At 36.5% G+C, this 23089-nt stretch overlaps 1 protein-coding gene across 7 annotated transcripts in view; it reads left to right on the top strand.

The window, feature by feature from the left end:
• RPS6KA3 (ribosomal protein S6 kinase A3) overlaps positions 1-23089 on the top strand; it is a 116857-nt gene that overhangs the window by 47315 nt on the left and 46453 nt on the right. For 6 of the 7 annotated variants that reach the window (XM_059158694.1, XM_059158695.1, XM_059158692.1 and 3 more), the window contains 2 exons: positions 10588-10704; positions 16138-16219. In XM_059158694.1, the coding sequence (XP_059014677.1) occupies positions 10588-10704; positions 16138-16219 (199 nt within the window). Of the gene's footprint in view, positions 1-1529; positions 1670-10587; positions 10705-16137; positions 16220-23089 lie in introns of those variants that run through there. The other variant, XM_059158693.1, reaches the window with a different exon arrangement.

Genomic DNA, 23089 nt, shown 5'->3' with positions numbered 1-23089 from the left:
GTTGTTGTTTTTTCATTAACATGTAGTGTATTATTTTTTTTTTTAAGATTTTATTTATTTATTTGACGGAGAGAGATCACAAGTAGGTAGAGAGGCAGGCAGAGAGAGAGAGGAGGAGGAAACAGGCTCCCTGCCGAGCAGAGAGCCCGATGCGGGACTCGATCCCAGGACCCCGAGATCATGACCTGAGCCGAAGGCAGCGGCTTAACCCACTGAGCCACCCAGGTGCCCAACATGTAGTGTATTACTAGTTTCAGAGGTGGAGTTTAGTGATTCATCAGTTGCATATAACACGCAGGGCTCATTACATCTAATGCCCTCCTTAATGCCCATCACCCATTTACCCCATCCCTCCACCCATCTCCCCTCCAGCAACCCTCAGTTTGTTTCCTCTAGTTAAGAGTCTCTTACGGTTTGTCTTCCTCTCTGATTTCATCTTATTTTATTTTTTCCTCCCTTCCCCTGTGTTCATCTGTTCTGTTTCTTAAATTCCACATATGAGTGAAATCATACGATAATTGTCTTCAGGTTTTGAAAATTCAGTTATTTTATTAAATTTGTATAGGTTATATATATATTAATGATTGATGTTGGTTCCGCATAGGTTAATTAAATGCACATCAAGTAGAGCATTTTCCCACAGCTCTCGATGTTTCTGTCCTTGGGTTTTGTTTAAATGCCACTATCTCAGTGATCATATTCTGATTATTGGCATATTTTTAAAACTATTTTCCAAAATAAAAATACCTTAGAAGAACTTCTAGAGGCTGTTAGAGAATGAAATGGAGTAAGGGATTATCCAGTAACTTAACCTCTCCTTTTCCAGTTTGGCTTATATCAGTAAGTGTTCCGTTTGCTCACTAATAACCCAGGGGTTGGTCTTTCTTCTAATTTAGATTTTATCGACTAGGATTTTTAGCTCTGGACCTTGAAGTCTTTAACCTGGCCAATAATTGATGCCTATAAACAGTGTGAATTTAAATATAATTTACTTCCATTTAAGACAGGAAGAATTTGTCCTTCTATCACATGCATATAGTCATTTTCTTCCCATAGTTACGAAACAATGCCTCATTGACAGGGAACACCCATGACTTGTCTATATATAACCTTAAAATAGTCTTGAGACTATCCGTTAGAGTGTATGTGTATAAACATTACAAAGGGTAAAATTCCACATGTGCATCAATGACTTATTATTTTAATAGTGCTGACTAGTTTCATTTGTTTTTAAAGAGTCATATAGTTAAGAAATACTGGCATTCCTCAGGATTCTAAAATAAAATAATGTTCATTTCACTAGTTGTAAAAATCGTCTGGATTGCTAGGAACCAGGAGTTAAGAACATTTCAACAGGATTTTGCTATCAGCAAATCTGTTTTGGTTTCCTGTTCTGGCCTCCCTACCTATCAGCTAGCTACATAGTGCCCTCGCCATTACGTTTCTCCTTTCTTTTACCACAGGAAAATTGTCAGGCCTCTTTTTCTAGCATTTCAGGTCCCGCCTGACAGGAAATTTTCTAATTGCCGGAACAGCTGGTAGGAGAAAACTTTGCAGGGGCTTGGCCTTCCCTTTCCAACCTAAGTTTTACAGTCAGAAATTCTTTTATGACCATCATGGTTTCATAGCCATGTTTAAATTTTTGTCTTTTCGTGTTCGCTCTATACAGGTAAGCTTTGTTCAACTTCTGTAAAAACTAAAATGTTTTAGTTGGAGCTCAGTATAATTATACTAATTAAACAATTATTTTGTTTTATATGTTCTTTTAAGAAGGTTTTCAAAATTCAAAACCAGTTTTTAAAGAGCTTTTAAAGGATAATATTTATGTTTGCTAAAAGTAAGCCACCTATGTGTATTATTCGTTTCAATTGTATATTTTGTAAACTTATTTTTACATTGGCTTTTTAGTGGTAGAATAGTTTTTTATTTTGCTCATGTTTATAATTTTTTATAATAAAACAGATGACAGTAGGTTTCGGTATTAAACCAGGCATGAAGAAAATTGTGAACTCATTGATAGTTAGGAGATTACTATAATGTAAGCAATATTTTGATGGGTTAGAGAATATATTATTTTTAAATAGTCAAGACCTTAAAGTTAGACTTTTGTTGAAATTGGTTCCTTTCAAACTTTGAAGTTTTTAATCAGCTGTATTTAAGTAACTTTAAGTAATTTCATCTAACTTAGAGTAGACACAGTTTTCAAAGTATTACTTTGTTAAAATGTGCTTAGCAAATGATAATTTGCATTTTGTTTCATTTAAGTTCTGCCAAATTAACTTGATATTTTGCTGTGAAAATTGTGCTATTCTGCTGTTCTCCAAAGAGAACTTAATTTTTTGTTTGGGATTCCCGATTGGGAGAAAACTGCTCCTCTGCAGCAGTGATTAGGAATATTAGTCTGGAGAACAGCAATGCTATTTTCTCAAACATAGAAGAAGCTGGCTTGGAATACTCTTAGAGATCTTGGTTTAATGAAAAATGCTGAACATATTTATCATCCATTAGCAAATAAGTAAATTGGATTTGGTCAAGTTGTAATCTAGAATACCTTAATTTTTTTTTTTTTCAGCATGACTTGGATAAACAGCCTAATTATGTATCACAGTCAAATTTTTATGTTTATCAGTCATCTAAAAATTTAACATATCTTTTTTTTTTTAATTTTATTTTTTCCGTGTTCCAGGATTCATTGTTTACGTACCACACCCAGTGCTCCATGCAATACGTGCCCTCCTTAATATCTTTTTAAAATTAAAAACTATATTATAGAACCTCAGGTTTCTGTATAGAGATTAATACTTGAATTTTGAATTACATTCAAGAGGCAAATGAAGTATACATTTTTTATTTGTAACATCTTCTTTATGTTAGGCCAAAAAACAGTTACATATCGACAGTAAAGATTTATTTATTAGTTTTTACCAAGGAGCATTTAAATAATTTACTTCAAGTTTCATCCATATTTTCTGACATTCAAAACAATTTAGAAAATACAAATGCCTTAAGAACACACTTCCTGACCCAAGGGAGGGCAGGAAAAAGGAAATTATGTATACAAGTCAGGGCATAATGCCAAAAGTTGAATCATTCTTTAAAATCAATTAATATCACACAGTTTGTTTACTTAATGGTAGTATGTTACAATATTGGGTTTTGTGTCTTAAATAGACAGCATCACTTTCTGTTCCTTCTCTTTAATACTTTCACATTTTAAGAACAAAATTATATCTTTTTCCTCTAAACTTAAAAAAGGAAACATTAATTTTTTTCCCATTAAAGGGCAAATCTTAAGGATCATTTTAGAAGGAACCTACAGATCTTTTGATGCTTCTGGAAAACAATTGAGGTGGCTTTCTGTGTGACTGGAGGAACACCAGAAGATCCACCTGTCCATGAATTTTCTTTTACCATTTTTCTGTGATGTCTAAAATGACATCCTTTATAGAATTTCTAAAATTATGTGTTTGTTAACTGAATTGACCTTGTTTTTTCTATCATGGGCCACATATCAACAATATTTATCCAGTAATAAATCTTTGAAACCCTAAGTAAATTCCTAAAGGGCAGAGACTCTTCTTTATCTTAGTATCTCTAACATCTAGCCCATTACATGGCTCATAATCTGAATTGCCTTCTAACAAAAAGGAATGGGCCTAAGAGAATATGTTATAGATCAGAAACATTTCCATTAGGACCAGGCAATTCGGAAGAAGCAGAAGCACCATAGTCTCCCTGAAGTTAGCCCCACATGGACCTGTTCTTTTAGTCCTCTCTGATCCAAACACTGGTCTCCATGTGTGTTCCCACATTGGCCTTTGCACTGGCTTGTCTCTGCTTGAAACACTCTTCCCCAGATGGTTGACTCCGTCTCATCTTTCTGGTCTTACTCAAATAGCACTTTTTCAGTAAAACCTGCAATGATGGTTTTATTTAAAATTGCAAGCTCTCCTTTTCATCCATGCACTTCCCTGATCGCTCTTACCCAACTTAGTATCTTTTCCCCATGGTATTTATCTTGTTCTAACATGAATGTACCTATTATTGTTTGGTTTCTCCCCAAAATGCCAGAGATTTTCATCTGTTTCATTTATTGTATATCTCAGGCATCTAGAAGAATGCTTGGATATATGAGGTACTCAATAAATAAATGTTTAAATGGATGAATGGATGAATTCCCATACATAGCTTGAGGGTATTGAACATCTCTAGGCTGGGGGTGGCAAATATCTGAAAGTGATGGGGGTGTAGACAGATGATACAGGGTTATGATGGAGACCAGCTTTTAGAATACACAGTATACTTTTTTATGATGATTAATGGACATATATCCATGTATAATTTAAAATATACTAGAGAATATAAAAATACGTGAACCCCACAAGGGGACAATGGTATAAATTAAATCTGTGCTTGACTTCACTGACAAAATTCTTCTTCCATAAAATTATAGTTACTTTACTGTGCGCTTATAGGCAAAAACTCAATTTTACAAACTGTAATTCTGTGTTTTCATTATGTAAAATTTCATATAACAGTTTTATTTCAGTAACAGGTGATTTATTCACATGATATGTTTGTCACATGCAAATCCCTGTACTTCGATTATCAGTGCCTTTGGAAATTTGATATTCCTCTCTTCATCCATCTCATTAGATTCTAGATATGAGCTAGAAGAGCACATTGTTGCTTTTCTACCTGTTGTCCAAGATTGCCCAAGAATTAGTATTATATCTTAGTTGAACCTCATTTTCATTTCTAAAATACCATGGTCCCATAACTTGGAGAAACTGGTGACATTAAGCACAATCTGAGCATTGAGAGACCAGCCAAGGGTGTTTTGCTTATGATACTGCTATGACCGTATTATAACATAAACGTAGATAAAAGGTAGCTTGCTAATGTGACTAGTTAAAATTTTAAACTTGGAAGGAACAAAAAAAAAGTGATGAGGATATAATAGTGACAAATCTTTAGAACTTGGGCCATAGGCCTTGATCTTTTCTCTCCGTCTTCATGCACACTTCTTTGCACTTTTTGGGCCCAATGTAGAAAAAGACTTTTGAAATTCTAGTTTATATCCTAAAGAGGTTTGGAATGATTGCATCCATTTTGGGGTAAGAGGGTAGGGAGTGGAGGAAGTTGCTATTTTTTTAAAAGAAACATTGACAAAAGGAGCACTTGCAAATTTATTTTAAAATAAGATTTGCCAGAATAAGAAATTCAGTATGAGGGTGGGAAAATAAAACTAAGGAAGTCTCTTGGAAAATAGGAGAAAAAAGATAAGTGACATACAGGATTCAATCCCAGACATACAATACCTAACTAGTAGCGTTGCAAAAAGATAAACCCTGAAAAACTGATGGAAGGAAATTATTTTTTTTTTAAATGTTAGAGTTCCCTCAGAGGCAAAGAATTAGGTCTTTAAATTGTAAAGGCTCACCAACCATCTAGCATTCTGAAGGAAAGAAGACCCATATTTATCTCACTAGTGTGGAATTTCAGAAGTACAAGGACAGAGAAAATTCTTACAGCTTCTGGAAAGCAAACAGTACATCTTCCCAAATATGTGTATCAGGCTAGCATCACCCGTCTCAATAGCAGTCCTGGCTGCTAGAGGGCAATGGGCCATTAATGTCAGTGTTCAAGGCCAGACTGTTTATATTCTATAGAATTTGGTACCAAGCCAAACTATACAAATGTGAAGACAAAATAAAGACATCTTCGGATGTAAGGTTCAGAAAATTTTTTTTCCCATCACTTTTCTTAGGAAGTTAACATGGTAGTAATCTAAGAAAGAGAAGGGTATGGGAAACTGAGAATAGTGGGTTTGACCAGGAAAGCCCAGAAGAGATACCTGGAGGTAATAGCTGTACAGCAAGACCTAGAAAACAATCGTTCCTGATTGGGGGGGGGGGGGAGGTAGGGGTAGGAGAGGGCTCTCAGAAGAACGGGAAGTATGGTAAAGGGTTAAGGAAAAATTAAGACTAATGGTCAAATTAACCTTTCCCTCGCCCCAACAATGACGGGACTATTAGAAACAGGAAAAAAAGAAAAACATGTAAAAAATTCATGGTTCCCAGGGTGCCTGGGTGACTCAGAGGGTTAAGCCTATGCCTTCAGCTCAGGTCATGATCTCAGGGTCCTGGGATCGAGCCCCACATTGGGCTCTCCACTCAGCAGGGAGCCTGCTTCCTCCTCTCTCTCTGCCTACTTCTCTGCCTAGTAGTGATCTCTCTTCCTGTGTGTCAAATAAATAAATAAATAAAATCTTTTTAAAAAATTCATGGTCCCAATAGAACTCCAAGTAAAATGTATCATGAATTTAAGCATTTGATGAAGTGTTGTTTTGTTTTGTTTTTTAAGTCCCCTCAGATTTTCTTGGAAGTCACTGTTATAGGCCTGTATAAAAGGAAATTTAATGTACTTTCTAGCCTGCATTTAAACAATGTATTGTCATAAAAATGTGAATGCTGGTGTATGGGACTTCTGCTTTTAAAATCAGGCGGTAGAGATAATATGAAGGCTTTGGTTGTGGTTACAGGAGAGAATTAATTTTCTCAATATTAATAAAAACGTAAAAATATAGCTAGCAGGTTAGGGAAATACAGGCACTATTTTTTGTTAAAGATTCTTTTTATTCATTGATTTGTCAGATAGCACAAGCAGGGGCAGCAGCAGGCAGGGGGAGAAGCAACCTCCCCACTGAGCAAGGAGCCTAATATGGGACTCAATTCCAAGACTCTAGGATCATGACCTGAACCAAAGGCAGAGACACTTAACTGACTGAGCCACCCAGGTGTGTCCGTACAGGCACTGTTAACCTCCTTTTATAAAGTGAGGAGTTAGGGGGTACCTAAGTGGCTCAATAGGTTAAGTGTCCAACTCTTGGTTTCAGCTCAGGTCATGATCTCAGAGTCATGAGACTGAGCCTCACATCAGACTTTGTTCTCAGAGGGGAGTCTGCTTGAGATTCTCTCCCTCTGCCTGTGCCCCCTCCTCCTTTGCACACATAGTTTCTCAAATAAATAATAAATCTTGAAAACAAAATGAGGTGAGGAGTTAGGATTCTATCCAAAACTAATAGAAAAGATGAGAAATTTATGTAAAGGCAATACAGTTATCAAATAGTGGATAGTGGGGAAGAAGATGATGAAAGAGATATGAGTGAATCCTTCATCTTATTTTTAAATCAGCAGGCATTGTCTTAAAGTTAATAAACCAAGAAATTACCAAAGTAAGTGCAGAAAGAACTTTTTTAAAAAGCCTAGGTAGGGGGGTGAGAGGACACTTGCTTTTCATCATAGGGTATTTTGTCACTATTTGATTTGGTCATCCATGTGCACATATTTAATTTTAAAAACAAAATGTTTAAGGAACAGGAAATAACCCAGTGGACAAAAGATTATGTGTAAGGCAATGTTGGGAGATAATACCATAAAACTAAGTTGGCAGCCTTATTGTAGAGGGCTTTACATGCTAAGGGGAAGCAGTGCATTTAATTTAGGAAAACTTCAAAGGATTTTTTGGGCAGTCTGGTCGTATGACTAGAGCTCTCTCCTTTCAGAAAATGAATTTGTCAGGAGGCTGAAGTGGACTGGCAGTGGCACAAAGGGGCATTACAAGTAACCAAGCTAGTTTCAGTTTTCCACAGGAAACGTAATGAGGAATTTTACCTGGTGATGCTACTGGAAATGGTAGGGGGTGGGGTGGAGAAAGGACATTCCATTACCATGTTTGATACATAGTAGATGTTTTAGTATAGGTTTGTTGAATGAAGGGATCAAAGGCAGATTCTGTTTTTTGGTAACTTGTTTGACGTGAGAGGAAAGGAAGGTAGTCATCCAAGATGAAATCTTTCTTGAATAGTTACTGCTGTTTATTTTGAGATCCGTGACCTGATTGTAGCTCTCCTTATGAGAGTAAGACTTGATCCTGTATGACTGCTGCAAAATGTGAAATATTTTATAATTCAGTGATCGTGCCCTGCCTGTGTTGCATCTTTGTGACAATTAATTATAGTATTCTTATGAAATAAAAGATGAAACAATATTGCAGCCTAAAATTACATCCCACTTACCCAAAAAAGAAAACTGATAAGACATATGGAATGTTATATAGAGTATAGTTCTTCACAGCCTCATGATTTAAAGGCATAAATGGCTGTTAGATTCCAGTTAGGCTCTTGAACAGATAGTTTATTCCATAGTAGGCTGACTGGCACATGCTAGAATCCAACCCATGACCTTGGCCTTTTGAGTTTAAGTTTGTAATCTACTAGTCTTTTAAGTGAGATGTGACAGCACTTTGGGTTACAGAAAAGAAAGAGGAGAACTTCCTTTTAGTTTCATTTCCATGTATAATGTATATAATTCAGTAATACAAAAAGTATATATAATTTCAAACCCAATATTAGGTATATGCTAGTTTTTTTTTTTAACTGATGAAGATATGCTACCAAAAGTTCAAAAACATTTCTCTAATCACTGTAGCTAACTGACCCAAGAGAAACAGGCCAGTTAAAAGGATCAAGGGAATAAGTTTGTATGTTCCTGTCATTGATCTTGGATGGGGAACCACAGAAGCCTCTGACAGTCTCAGTATGGTGTAATGCTAAGACCCTTGTTTTAGAAGTCATTAGAAGTCAGAACCTGGAATTGATCCATAAGTCTGCCAGTTATTGGCTTTTGATCTGTACTTAATCTCTTTAAACTTTAAACTGTATTCAGACCATTTGGCCTTTAAAAGATCTGTCAAATTTCTAGTGATGAATGGGGGAGTCTGTAGAGAATTCTGAGATGTTTTTGCTTGCTCTGAGGTAGACCCCACCCTGTTGTTACCAGCCCTCTCTAACAAGGTTTGTTATGAAGCAGGAAATATAAAAGGTGAAAAAGCACCTAACCCAGGCTTGGTACATGGTAGGTGCTTAATAAATGTTTGCTGGATTTACCATTTTCACACATACATTATTCTTTGAAAGTTTTCTTTAAAGAATTTGGCAATTTGCTTCCTGCCTTTCCTAATATAGGTACAAATAGCTGTCACTCTCAAGCCCTTGTACACCCACCAACCAGTCTCATTTGCAGAGAATGGGTGCACAGGAAGGGGGGTAGAGTCTCAGAGTCAAGTAATGCTTGATTCTACCCTAACACCTGCACAAGATGGCTGTGAAAAATAAAGGAGATAGTACACATGAAATTACAAAATAAAGGACTAAACCGTATTGAGGGGTTGTTTCATTGTTGCCACAGTTCTGAGAGCCTCCAAAATGTTGAAGCTGCTTGAGTATTAATTAGCACAGTCTACAAACATCTGTCTTACAGAGTAAAATAGTGGGCCTGGATTCCTTTTTTGTCCTACAAGAGCTTTTCTTTTACTGCTCATTTTCAGAACCTGCCATATTAGTAGACCAGTGTATCTTTTTGAGAAATCTTTGTAATTCCATATATAGCCAGCATTCTATCTCAGAAAATGTTAATTGAGCTCAAACATGCATGTGGAAAACAACAATAATAAAAACAGTGAATTCTTTTTGTACAACATATTTTGATTCTACTATAATACTTAGACACTAGGAAAAAATAACATAGGCGAAAAAGAAAAATGGTCATTGACAGGCATATATTTCTGGTTTTGTTGGGTTTTGTTTTATTGTAATTTTTGGCTATAACATAATATATAGTTCTTGATTAAATAAGGTGTACATTATCTACTAATCCCAGAGTGAATAAGTAGTTGAAATTCTGTGTATGCATACATATATTTTCAACCTTTCTCCCTTTCTGATGCCTTCCCTCAGGTTTACTGACACATCCACTGTCTAAAAACCCTTACCTTAACCCTAAGACCTTCCGTTGTTCCATTATGCTGAGTAGTAACTTTTTTCTGTGTCTAATTCTCCATTCCAATGTTAAATCTTTTTTCATTTTGTGTCTTAGAGTTAACTCTTTCTCCCTGTTTAGTTCTCAAGTAGTTGTAGAAACAAAGTAACTTACATATTTCCAACAGAATAGCATACAGATCCAAATGGCCTTGCTGAGGGTAGAAATCTCCATGTTTGCCTTGGAATATTTTTCAACCCCACTCCCCAATAAACACAACTGTGTGTGTGTGTGTGTGTGTGTGTGTGTGTGTGTGTGTGTGTGTGTGATTGGTTTTACCTAATATAAGCACATGTCAGAACACAGCAGATTACTCTGTTGTGTTTTCAGACTTCTTTACATCCTCTGCCTTCACCCCATGAAACTATTTTAATTATCTCCAGTAGGAAGAATGAAGAATTGGAAATACTCCGTGCTAATGTTAAGTAGAGGTTAAAGTGGTCTATGCAGTGGGCTGGTATCATTCTCTTTGACATTAACTTGAAAGTATATTTGCAGGGTTGTGTGGCTGGCTAGGTTGGTAGAGCATGTAACCTTTGATCTTGGGGTCACAAGTTCAAGTCCCACGCTGGACATGGAGCTTACTTTGAAAAACCAAATAATAATTTGAGGATTTCTAATATGATAGTGCTTAATTTATGTTTCTTGGTTTATAGCTGGACAAAGTGTCTCTAACTCTTTTTTCCGTTTATATTTGCTTCAACAGGAAGAAGGCAGTATCAAAGAAATTGCAATCACACATCATGTAAAGGAAGGACATGAAAAGGCAGATCCTTCCCAATTTGAACTTTTAAAAGTATTAGGGCAGGGATCATTTGGAAAGGTAAGTCATGAGTGTTTGTTTTTTAAAAGTTGTTTCTTGGAATTTGTGTGTATTTCAGACAGATGGAGAATGGTACTATTTTATGAAATATTACCAATCTCCATACAAGCAGTGTTTCTGTTTGTTTGTTTTTTCAAAGATTTTATTTATTTATTTATTTATTTGACAGCGAGATTACAAGTAGGCAGAGAGGGAGGCAGAGGGAGAGGGGGAAGCAAGCTCCCTGCCGAGCAGAGAGCCTGATGTGGGACTTGATCCCAGGACCCTGAGACCATGACCTGATCCAAAGGTAGAGGCTTTAACCCACTGAGCCACCCAGGTGCCCCGGTTTCTGTTTTTACATTTCTCACTATCAGTAAGTGTGAGAAAGTGAATAAACTCATTCAAAAGTACACTGGAAACTTTTGTAAATTGGCACTAATCACTTCATATTTGTCTTCTCTTCAAGAGCATGTGACTTACACACTTTGCAAATGATTAAAAATCAAAAATTATTCCCCTGGTACACTTTTTTTTTAAAGATTTTTTTTTTATTTATGACAGAGAGAGATCACAGTAGACAGAGAGGCAGGCAGAGAGAGAGAGGGAAGCAGGCTCCCCGCTGAGCAGAGAGCCCGATGTGGGACTCCATCCCAGGACCCTGAGATCATGACCTGAGCGGAAGGCAGCTTCTTAACCCACTGAGCCACCCAGGCGCCCCCTGGTACACTTTTTGATATTCTTTTTGAGTCTTCATGTAGATATGGAAGGTGATCTTGCCAAGTACATTATAACAGTGTATCTCAATCTTTCCTCCAAAATATCCTTACTACCAGCAGAAAGTGAATGTCTACTCCCAAGGAATTAGGGGAGGAGGATTACCGCTATGAATATAAAATTTTGGAGATTTACAACTTGTCTTTAAACTGAATATAAAAGGGATGCCTGAGGGCGCCTGGGTGGCTCAGTGGGTTAAGCCGCTGCCTTCGGCTCAGGTCATGATCTCAGGGTCTTGGGATCGAGCCCCGCATCCGGCTCTCTGCTGAGCAGGGAGCCTGTTTCCTTCTCTCTCTCTCTCTCTCTCTCTCTCTCTCTCTCTCTCTCTGCCTGCCTCTCTACCTACTTGTGATCTCTCTCTGTCAAATAAATAAATAAAATCTTAAAAAAAAAAATAAAAGGGATGCCTGGATGGCTCAGTCAGTCAAGCGTCTGCCTTCAGCTCAGGTCATGATCCCAGGGTCCTGGGTTCAAGTCCCACGTTGGACTCCTTGCTTAGCAGAGACCCTGCTTTTCCCTCTGCCTGCCACTCCCCCTGCTTGTGCTCCGCATGCTCTCTTGCTCACTCTCTAACAAATAAATAAACTATTTTATTAATTAATTAAAGTGAATGCTGAGGTTACATTCTAATCAATGATACCCATGTTTGTCTTTAATATCAAAAATATTTCACAAAGCCACCAACTAAACTTGCCCCTGAAGATGCAACGTCTTCATCATTTTGCTTCACATATTCCTTATCCCCCTGCTGCATACCTCAGGAGCATTTTCTGTCCTCCATTTAGAGAAGTACAATATTATGATTACTATTATTTGATCTAACTATTCTGTTTCTCAGTAAGAGGAAGATTCTGAGATTGCATTCAGCTTTCACATTGCAGTGCTTGTTTACCACCTCCCTGTGAGGAAATACCTGAAGATAATATGGTCTGTAAGCTCCAAAACAACACCACTTTAGCTTCCTAGTGTGTTTTAGGGGGACTATTTAGCAGTTCTTGGCTAATATAGGTAATTTATTATAGCTGTTAACCTCCTTTAAACCCAAAGTGATGCTTTTATTTCAAATATTGGTTAAGTAGACAGTAGAATGTGATGGTTGCAAGTTTGGGGTCTCGGTCAGCCAGATATGAATTTGATTTTTTTTCTTCTACTTGTTACATGTGCTTGAGCAGGTTACTTAACCTCTCCAAGCCCCATTTTCCTCTTCCAGCCAGTCATTAAGTATTGAAATCCCTCAAGGTTCCATTCTAGGTTGCCTTCTCACTCTGTACTCCCACTAATTATTTTCTCTATGCCCACTATCATAATTATAACCCATATACAGCTGTCCTGACAGATTTCTCTCCAATCTAGATCATGCCTCTAAGCTCTGAACTCTATGTACAGCTGCATATTCTGTTCTCTTCACATTATTCAAAGGCAGTTTAAACTCAACATCTCTACAACCAAAGTCAGGATTTTCCCCTGCCCCCACCAACCTGTCCTGTTTCATTTTTCTCTGCAACTAGGAATGGCATCCAGTTAAGCAAGCCAAGAACTTGGGAGACATTTTTGAACTACCTTCTACTGCCTGTCTTTTCTCTTGCCTCTCCCCACCAAGTATGTACTATCCGCAAGTCCTATTGATTTAGTAAAGATTTCTCAAATCGTGCCTGTCCTCTCCTTCTCCACTGTTACTCCTGAAGTCTTTGCCACCCCCATTTCTCCTTGGGGTGTTGAAGGAGGTTCCTAACTAGAACTAAATTTGTTCTTTCCTCAAGCCACTATTTACGTGACAGCCAACGAGCCAATCTTATATTTCAGTAGGTTCCTTTAAGCCTTTAGGATAAAAGCATACTGTTACGATGAGGAACCCCTTGTTCTGGTGCCTAGTTACCTGAAAAGCAGCACTTTATGTATTTTTCACTATCCATGTTCTGGCTACCTTGGCCCCTTTTTTTCCAGTCCTTATGCACCTGGCTCCATCCCACTAGAAAGCCTTTGCACATGCAATTTCCACTTCGTGAAACACCCCACCCCACCCTTTCCTCATCTTAACTAGCGCCTTTCATGTTTATGATCTCAAAGAAGTCTTCTCTGCCATTCTAAGTCAAATTCTATTTTACCCTGTCAGAACATTATATACTTCATCTTCACAGCACTCACCACAATTTTAGTTTTTCATGTGTGTAACTGCTCAATGGCTATTTCCTCCGCTAGACTGTGTGTTCTTTCCATGAGTGCAGGAGACATGCTTTGTACCATGTCTTAGCATTGAGCTAGTAGCACAGTACCTAGCATATAATTCTGGAAAGAAGTAATGAGTAAATAATAGTCCTGACCTCATAGGTTAGTAGTGAGAATCAAATAATAAAAGACCAAGCATATAATATCTGCTATGAAATTGTATTATCATGCAGTCATATTAAGGATAAACCCAAATAGACTGGTTTCTTTCTATACATTAGATTTTCAGGGAACACAGTATTTAAAGTTGCCAGAGGTTAGCATGCATCTCCCTTTATTTCTTTAAAAGTAACTTAAATACCTTACTATAAATAGCAAACATTAAAAATAGGGCGTCTCCTTTCTTACTCATCCTAAAAAGCCCGTGTAAGCCAAGGAAACAGGGATGACCTGTCAGAGCTTAGAATAGCTTCATGGGGGGTTCGAAAGGTCATGAATGCTCTGGCTGGGGAAGATCCGATGGCATCTTGGACTACTGCTGCTCCTGCTACCCTTAACTGGTGACCTGCCAGAGGGAACAGATGAAGAGTGCCTGAGCAAGGGCACAGAACTGGGTGGTGGCCCGATTCTTGTTCAGTACCTCCACTGTGACACTAGTCAAATTATTTAACCTCTCTAAGCCCTAGCTTGGGCAGCTATAAATAGGCATTCCTTAGTCCACCTGTCTCCCAAAATTATCATGATGATGTATTACAAATGCTTGTGAAGGTCCTTTGCAAACCAAGAAGTGCTGAAAAGTGTTACGGTACATTCAAAGAAGGGTGAAAAAGGTTTGAAATCCACAAGGAGAATTTTTCTTGTGGAATGGCACAAAGAAGCTTGATTAGGGAATCTTAAGAATAAATACCAAATAAATCCTAATTATCTCCACCTAATTAGAATTTGTTTCTGTTAAAAAATATTAATGAGGGCGCCTGGGTAGCTCAGTGGGTTAAAAGCCTCTGCCTTCAGCTCAGGTCATGATCCCAGGGTCCTGGGATCGAGCCCTGCATCGGGCTGTCTGCTCAGCAGGGAGCCTGCTTCTTCCTTTCTTCTCTGCCTGCCTCTCCGCCTACTTGTGATCTGTCAAATAAATAAATAAAATCTTTAAAAATATATTAATAATCTGATTACCTTTAACATGTGAACATCATTCCATCTTAGGAACCTGATTAAGAATGCTTTTTTCTCTCTAGTTTAGCTCACTGCTAACTGGCTAAAAGGAACTAAAGGGTGGGGCATCATAGGAGGACAAGAGGGAGTGATTTGGGGAGAGGAACACACAGTGCATCCAGGTTCCTGTGCAGGTTGTGGTGCTCTTCACTAAACTTTGGAAGTCATTGCCAATCACCTTTGGCACAGTTTCTCAAAATGAGAATGCCTCGCCCTAGAATCTGTTGGATGTAGCATTTTTTGATTTTTGCTAATAGCCTGGCATGTTAGAGCAGATAATTGAGAGCTGACCTGAAAGTTAAATTCTTGATTATAATTGCTTCTCTTCCCATCTGTGGCAACTCAATAGCAACTGCTGGGAAAGAATAGTTAGAAGAAAAAAGGTGAAACTCAGATCCATTTAGTGAGAATGTTTAAGATCGAATGAAAAAGATCATGAATCACTATACTGTATACCGGACACTAGTATTACACTGTATGTTAACTAACTGTAATTGAAATAAAAACTTTAAAAAAAGATCACAGACCTAATGGTCAAAATGAACAGGAAAGATGTATAGTTTTGTATTAGCCATGTTATAGCATGACTGTGAATTATGTAGAGCAGGCTTTATTCATTTTGCATGAATTTCACACTAGATTTTGAAAGCAGCTAAAAATAATTTGGAGAATCAAGAGGCTCAGTAACATACATAGGACCTGTGTTCTTCATATTTAGGTATATGTGATAATTTGATTTTTCAAAGGTCGAAATGTAGGGTTCTGTCTTAAGTCACATTAAATAGTTGTGAATAGGCTTCTTCAGTGTGTTTTAAATTGTTCTTCCCAGCAATGAGAAATTTATGTGCAGTTTTCTTACATAGAAAAGACCAATTATCCAGTGATTAATTGTATCAATGGAAAATTGTGGTCCAGGGACACTCCTGTATGACAATTTTTATCAGATCAAAAAAATTTTATTTTGTTAAAAGCAGAGCAATGACCAGTTATGTTATACTTTAAACATGTTGGACTTTTATCTGATTACACAATTTAAAGATTTTTGTCTTATATGTTACATGCTTTTTGGGAATTGGCAGACAACAAAAAGAAAACAGTATGTTCACTTATGTTGACACCCCAAGTTATTACAACTGTTTATGACTCATTGTATTTATAATTGATACATGAGAAAAAATAAGCATCTACGGCATAACGGAATCTCTTCAGTAATACACAGTATTACTGGAAGGGTTTTATTTTTAACAGTGGCATAGTTTGTACTTTGTAAAACGTATTTTCTCTCTCATTTAAATACAGGTTTTTTTAGTCAAAAAAATCTCAGGCTCTGATGCTAGACAGCTTTATGCCATGAAAGTATTGAAGAAGGCCACATTGAAAGGTAAGTGCTAGAACTGTTTATACTGTTTGCATAGTCTAAGCAAACTGGAAGGTCTCAACAGATCTCCAGTGACTCCTAGGCCAGTTACTTATATTCTGAATCTGTTCCTGTTACTGTCTTTAAGTTTAAACTTTATTTTAATGAATTTTTCCTACTGGGCTGGGAATCACATGACTAGTGAGAATGGGCATTGCCATGTTAAAGAAAAAGTTTTATAAATTCATCTTGAGCTCATGCAAATAAAGGTTTAGAAAATTCAGACTGGGTTTGATTCATCTTCAAATTAATGTGATTATTTTAATGTTTTGAAAACCTGATTTATCAAATGAAAAATAGCTTTTATTTTAAGGACTTTATCATCTTGACTTCTGGTCTCCAAGTTTTTTATTTTAAGCCTCTGATTTTGAACAATCTTATGTAGGATTTGACTCTTTTAGATAAATAGTCATTTAGAAGAAATTATACGTAATTTCTAAAATACTTAAATCTGTTTTTTTAAAGATTTCTTTATTTATTGACAGAGAGAGAGTACAAGTACATAGAGTGGCAGGCAGAATAAGAGGGAGAAGCAGGTTCCCTCCAAGCAGGGAGCCTGATTTGGGGCTCAATTCTAGGACCCCGGGATCATGACCTGATCCAAAGGCAGCTGCTCAACCTACTGAGCTACCCAGGCACCCCTTAAATCTTCTATTTAGTAGTTTTATTTTACCCCATAACCTCTGGTTGTTAATGTTATTGATTCCCAGCATCATTTTTTTCCTCTTCAATTTACATATAATTTTATTTATTTTATTTTGTTTTTTTAGATTTTATTTATTTGACAGAGAGAGACACAGTGAGAGAGAGAACACAAGCAGGGGGAGTGGGAGAGGGAGAAGTGGGCTTCCCGCAGAGCGAGGAGCGTGACGTGGGGCTCTATCCCAGGACTCTGGGATCATGACCTGAGCCGAAGGCAGACGCTTAATGACTGAGCCACCTAGGCACCCTACATGTAATTTTAAAGCTTTTAAAATATTTAGGAAGGAATATTTGTGATGATCATTTATTATTTTTGATGTTATTCTTTCCAGTTAGTGACCTAACCTGGATATCATCATTCCAAGAAGTTCTACAATTCTTTATAAACACAATCCTTTGCTTTCTTTCTCTTGCTCCCTTCCTGAATGTATTTTCTTTCCTAGCTAGTCTCTCTACAACTGGCACACTATTACTTGATTCTTGCTAGGACCAGAGAATTAAATTGTGTCCTCAGTGCCCTACTTTATATCACTACTTGTGTAACTTTATGCTTACTCCCAAGTTAAAAAACGACATCAGTGGAACTTAAACAAAAGAGGTCATTCACAAAAACAACAAAAATAGGTTTCATATATTTGATGAGCTCTGTGTTGTACATAATATACATAAACTCTAAAACTGAAAAATCTAAAAGAAATCAGGAAAGGAAATAAATGCCCAATTCCTTTTAGAGAAGGCTAACTGTTGTTAAGAATCTTAGTATTCATCCGGCCATCCACTTAGCTCCATATCCACAAGATTCCAATTGAATTTTCCTTTAAATATTTAAAATTTTATTGGAAAAGCGTACACCTCAAAGGAATAGGTGCTATGCTGTATGGCAAACCAGGTGTACAGAACAATGAGAAATAATGATTCCACAAATTTTGTTTGAAAGACTCCTTAGCAACCTGGAAAAATTAGTCTTAAATAAACCTCATGCCATAAAAAAATTGAACAGTCTAACTGAATTTTACAACTTAACACATCTAGGAATCTTGTGAAGAGATATTGAGCAAATTACAAGTTATAAACAGATTGACACTGCAAAAATATTTAGCCTTTCACACAATGAAACATAGTATAAATAAGAAATCATGAAATTATTCACCTCAAATATCAGAAAATAATAATATAAGGAATGAGTACAGACAGGGCTCCTAGGGGCCAAACCTAGAACAATTTGAACACTTCAATAATTATAGTGATGGATTACAAACCACTGAGTCAAACAAAAATCCATGGATTGATCCATAAATTAAGTAATATGGAGCAAGGGAGAGTTCTTCCTTACAGTAGAATTCCAAATAATATATATAAAAGGAATAATTGAATTAGGAGGTCCTGAAAAGTAGTATTACAACCTCTACCTAAAGGATTTCAGAATTTTATGAAGGGGGATAAAATAATGTTTGGGAAAATGTTCCATTTCGCTGACAAAGAAATACATGGAAAATAATGTTAACATTTCATACAATGGAAACATAAACTGGAAAGTGGTTTTGCAATAAATACAGAGAAGCATTATTGCTGCTAAATTAACCTGAGGAAATAATCTCAGAGAAAGAATTCATGCACTTGAAAATTCTCATAGCAATATTAATTTATAATGTTGAGAATTTGGAAATCACACAAATATTGAAAAATAGAGGAATGTTTAAAAATTATACTATTTAATAGGATATTATTTAAAAGAAATATTTCAAATATAATCCCCAAAGTGAACTTAATGAAAATATGTAAGTCAACAGTCATAACAAATTTGGCTACCACAAGTATGTAAAATTACATGGATATAAGCTATAGAAGAAACCCTAGAAAAATGAAAATATTTGACATATTGGAATTGTAAGGTGTCAGATAATTTTTAGTGCATTCTTAAGTTCAATTTTAATTTTTACCAAAGTAATATGAATATAGAATCTTACAAAATAATATTGCTTTGCCAACTCTCCTCCCTATTTCCCAGTTCTCGAACCTCAGAGACCATGACTTTTGTCTCCTTAACTGCTATTTCTGTCATTTATATCCACATTCAGTACTCTTAATTGCAATTCTTTGATTATTTTCATTCGGTGACAGTTTACTGACTTCCTAACATAGCAGATTAGGATTTAGTTCTCTCATACTATCACCCACTCATAATTCTGCCTTTCATGTCTGCCCAGTAATGTTTTCATTATTACAGCTTGGTTGGTTGATTGGTTGGTTGATTTATTTATTTATCAGAGAGAGAGAGAGAGAGAGAGCACGCACAAGCAGGGAGAACAGCAGGTAGAGGGAGAAGCAGGTTCCCCACTGAGCAAGGAACCAGATGCTGGGTTCCATCCCAGTGCTCTATGATCATGACCAGAGCTGAAAGCAGACACTGACTGCGCCACCCATGTGTCCCACATTATTACAGCTTCGTAAGAACTGTTCCTAACTGAGCCAGATAGTATACTGGAGTCACATTACCTTCACATCTTTGCTTTATTAGATCTCATTTTCTGAATTCTGTGTCTACTCTTTCTCAGTTCACTTTCCAGTCTGTAGAACACATATCCTAGTAGCTACCTCAGAAAGGGTGAATGGATGGTAAAATTTTTGTGACTTTGAATGTCTTAAAATGCCCTTATTCTACCTTGTCAGTTAATTTATAATTTGGCTGAGTATAAAATTCTAGGTGAGAAATAATTTTCCCTTAGATATTTGAAGGCATAGTTTCCATTGTCTTCCAGTTTCCTGTGTTGCAATTATGAGGTTTATCGCAGTACTGACTTCCATTCCTTTGTACGTAAGCTGCTTTTCCTCTTTGGAAGTTTTTAGAACCACTCAATTCTTTATCCCTGCTGTTCTGGAATTTGTACAATGGCATTTCTTTAGTGTGAACTTTTGAAATTTACCATATCAGGTATGGGATGGTCTCTTTCAATCTAGAAATTCACTTCTTCAGTTTTGGCCAAGTATTTTGTTTCTTCCCCATTTTGTAACTCCTGCTCTTTGAATATGTTGGATTTTGTGGATCATTTAATTTTTTTCCTTGCTGTTTTCTAGTTTTGTCTTTTACCCCCTATTTTCTAGGAAATATACCAGTTATCTTTCAAACTTCCTATAGACATTTTTGTTTCTACCATTATTTTTAATTTCCTAGATTTTCCTTGTTCTATTTTTAAAAACTTTCTAGTATGGAAAGTGTCAGACATTTAGAGAAAAAAAAACAAAAGAAATGGAGAACCCCCATATAACCTCCTTGCTGCCTCAGCATTTCTCAACTCATGGTCAATTTTTTTTGTGTTTGCGTCCTTTCTTTTCCCCTCTCTTGATACTATGATGCAAATCCTAGACATTGTACAATTTCTTCCATAAATATTTTAGTATATATCTCTAAAGGATAAAGATTCTTGAATAATATATTACTATACCTAAAAAATTAATATGCAGATATCTAATCAATGTTTGAATTTCCACTTTTTCCTATTTTTATAATTCATCTTTCTTTTTGCAGTTTGTTTGAATCGAGATCTATATCTCTATTTTGTAGTTGGTTGATTCTCTTTAAGTCTTTTAATCTATGAACTCTGTCTCCATTTTTTTTTTTTTTTTTGGTAGTTTATCTGTTGAAGATACTGGTTCCTTACACCCTGACCCTTTTTAAAGCTTCTTATTTCATGGGTGCCATATAGTCTTTGCTCTGTTGAGGTATATAAATTATTATGGGGTTGATTTTTAAGATTTTCCTCTTCTTTACATTGTCTCTGTTACCCTTTATTCCTTTTTTTCCCGTTTATTTTTATAACTGTTTTTCATCTTTAGAGCCTTTCCTCAAATGCTTGGGGATCCTTTGCTATCTTTTTCACATTTAAGAGTGAGATACCAGGGCACCTGGGTGGCTCAGTTGGTTGAGTGTCCAACTCTTGCTTTCAGCTCAGGTCATGATCTCAGGGTTGTGAGATCAAGCCCCACTTTGGGCTCCAAACTCAGTTGGGAGTCCGCTTGAGATTGTCCCCTTCTCCCTCTGCACCTCTTCTCTCTCTCTCTCTCTCTCTCTCTCTTTCTGTCTCTTTCTCAAATAAATAAATCTTTTAAAAAGAGTAAGTTACCAAGTAGCCAACTGGAAAGAGTTCTCTGGCAACAATTTCCTTATTTCTCATTGACTTCATTCCCTCAGGCTTAGCTTTTAGCTTTCTCTTATCTACTGTGTAAGTTACCACTTACTCATCTTAGGCTCTTGCTTTCTCACCCTGTTCTTTGTCCTTGTGAGCTTATGCATAATTTTTCCATTATCATGATTTCATTGGAGCTTTGGAAGAATGTAGAAAGTAAAACATTTATGTTTAACAAGAAGTCTCTTTCCATTTCAGGTTTCCTATTAATACAATAAATGGGGTCAAGTAGAAGTCATTAGTATTAAGTTGAGTTTGTAGGGACTTTTGTCCTAATACAGTAGTCTGTGGGCCTCAGAGTTTCTTAATACATAATCCTAGAAACATAAACAGCATTTCTTCTTGTTCACTCTTACATTCAAGTCAAGGAGGATTTAAAATCTAATAGCTACTATATGAGAAAAATTATCTCAGAGGAATGTGGTTGCTTTGCCAGCATGAGTCATTATTAACAAATTCTATTTTAGGGTTTAGAGTTTAGCCAATATAAAACATGCCTTCTTCTAAACCAGTATATCCTAATCAAAATTCTTGATTTTAGGATTATTTATATTTGTCAGTGGGACTTTACATGATAAAAGAAACCAGATTAGAATTATTACACAGTCCGGGGCGCCTGGGTGGCTCAGTGGGTTAAAGCCTCTGCCTTCAGCTCAGGTCATGATCTCAGAGTCCTGGGATCGAGTCCCGCATCAGGCTTTCTGCTCGGCAGGGAGCCTGCTTCCTCCTCTCTCTGCCTTCCTCTCTGCCTACTTCTGATCTGTCTCTGTCAAAGGAATAAATTTAAAAAAAAAATTAAATAAAAAAAAAGAATTATTACACAGTCCTACCTCAGACAAAATGAAGGAATTCTTGAGTAAGTAAATCTCGCTGCTCATTTTCAACTAAACAAGTTCTCATCAGCGTTACATGTAAGGAAACCACCTCACAAGATAATCATAATCATAATGGGAAAAAATCATCTTTTTCTAGCCTCTCATTTTATAGAGAAGGAAGCAGGAAGTCCCTGAGCAGTGTAAGAATTTGAGCAGGTAATTCATCTAGTTACTAGCAGGGCCACTGAAACCTGTAGTTCCTGACTCCCAAATAATTGTTCTTTTCATTGTGATAGAATAATAGATGAGGGATATGCAGTAAATATACTGATGGTTATTTTAGCTGCTCACTGAGCAGAGAGGTGTGTTTTAAGTGATAAACTTTGTAATCCTTGTATAATTATCGAAAGATAGAAATTTGGAATTCAGCTTTAAGGTAATAGAAACTGAATCCAAGATCATATGGGTAGCAGTATAAAAGCACAAATGTGGGCTAGACTGGAACAGAGTTATCAGCAGACCTAGGTGATGAACCTCATTTATATAAATAATAGATACGGTCTGTTGGATAGAAGACACCAGTTGTTGTGATAGGATAAGATAATGAAATCAGAGAGTGATACTGAATTTGATATACTTGTTGCTGGACAAGTCATTTAAAAGAGCTTTGTAGATCTCAATAGGAAAATGATTTCTATATCTGGTTTGCCCATTTTCAGTCGCTGGCACTGAAATCTCCCAATTGAAAATGGAAAATTGGTAGAATCGGAAACATAGGATTTTGTTTTAGATTCTTTGTTTCTTTTTTTCCAGGGGTCTTATTTCTGTTTTTAAATATCTGGTCACTTTATATTGAAGAGAATACCAGTTCATCTTTTTCTCTGTCCCTACCCTCCTCCCCCTACTCTTTTCCTGGTTCTTTCTGCTTAATCTTTGACATAACCATTCAGTCCTTCTGGCCTGAAGAACGCAAGTCATTTATGATTTATCCTTATTATGCAACAGAAAAAAATAATAAAATTTTAATGAATAATCATGTTCACTTCTTAAATCTATTGAGCTACCAACACAGAATACTTACCAGAATGTATTCTATTTAGTTAGTTGTCTGTCATTCCCATCAGATTATGAAC

Source organism: Mustela lutreola, chromosome X, assembly GCF_030435805.1.
Source record: "Mustela lutreola isolate mMusLut2 chromosome X, mMusLut2.pri, whole genome shotgun sequence".
In the NCBI taxonomy this organism is placed as follows: Eukaryota; Metazoa; Chordata; class Mammalia; order Carnivora; family Mustelidae; genus Mustela; species Mustela lutreola.
The sequence above is the reverse complement of the archived record's forward strand: the minus strand, read 5'-3'. Positions and strand labels throughout refer to the sequence as shown.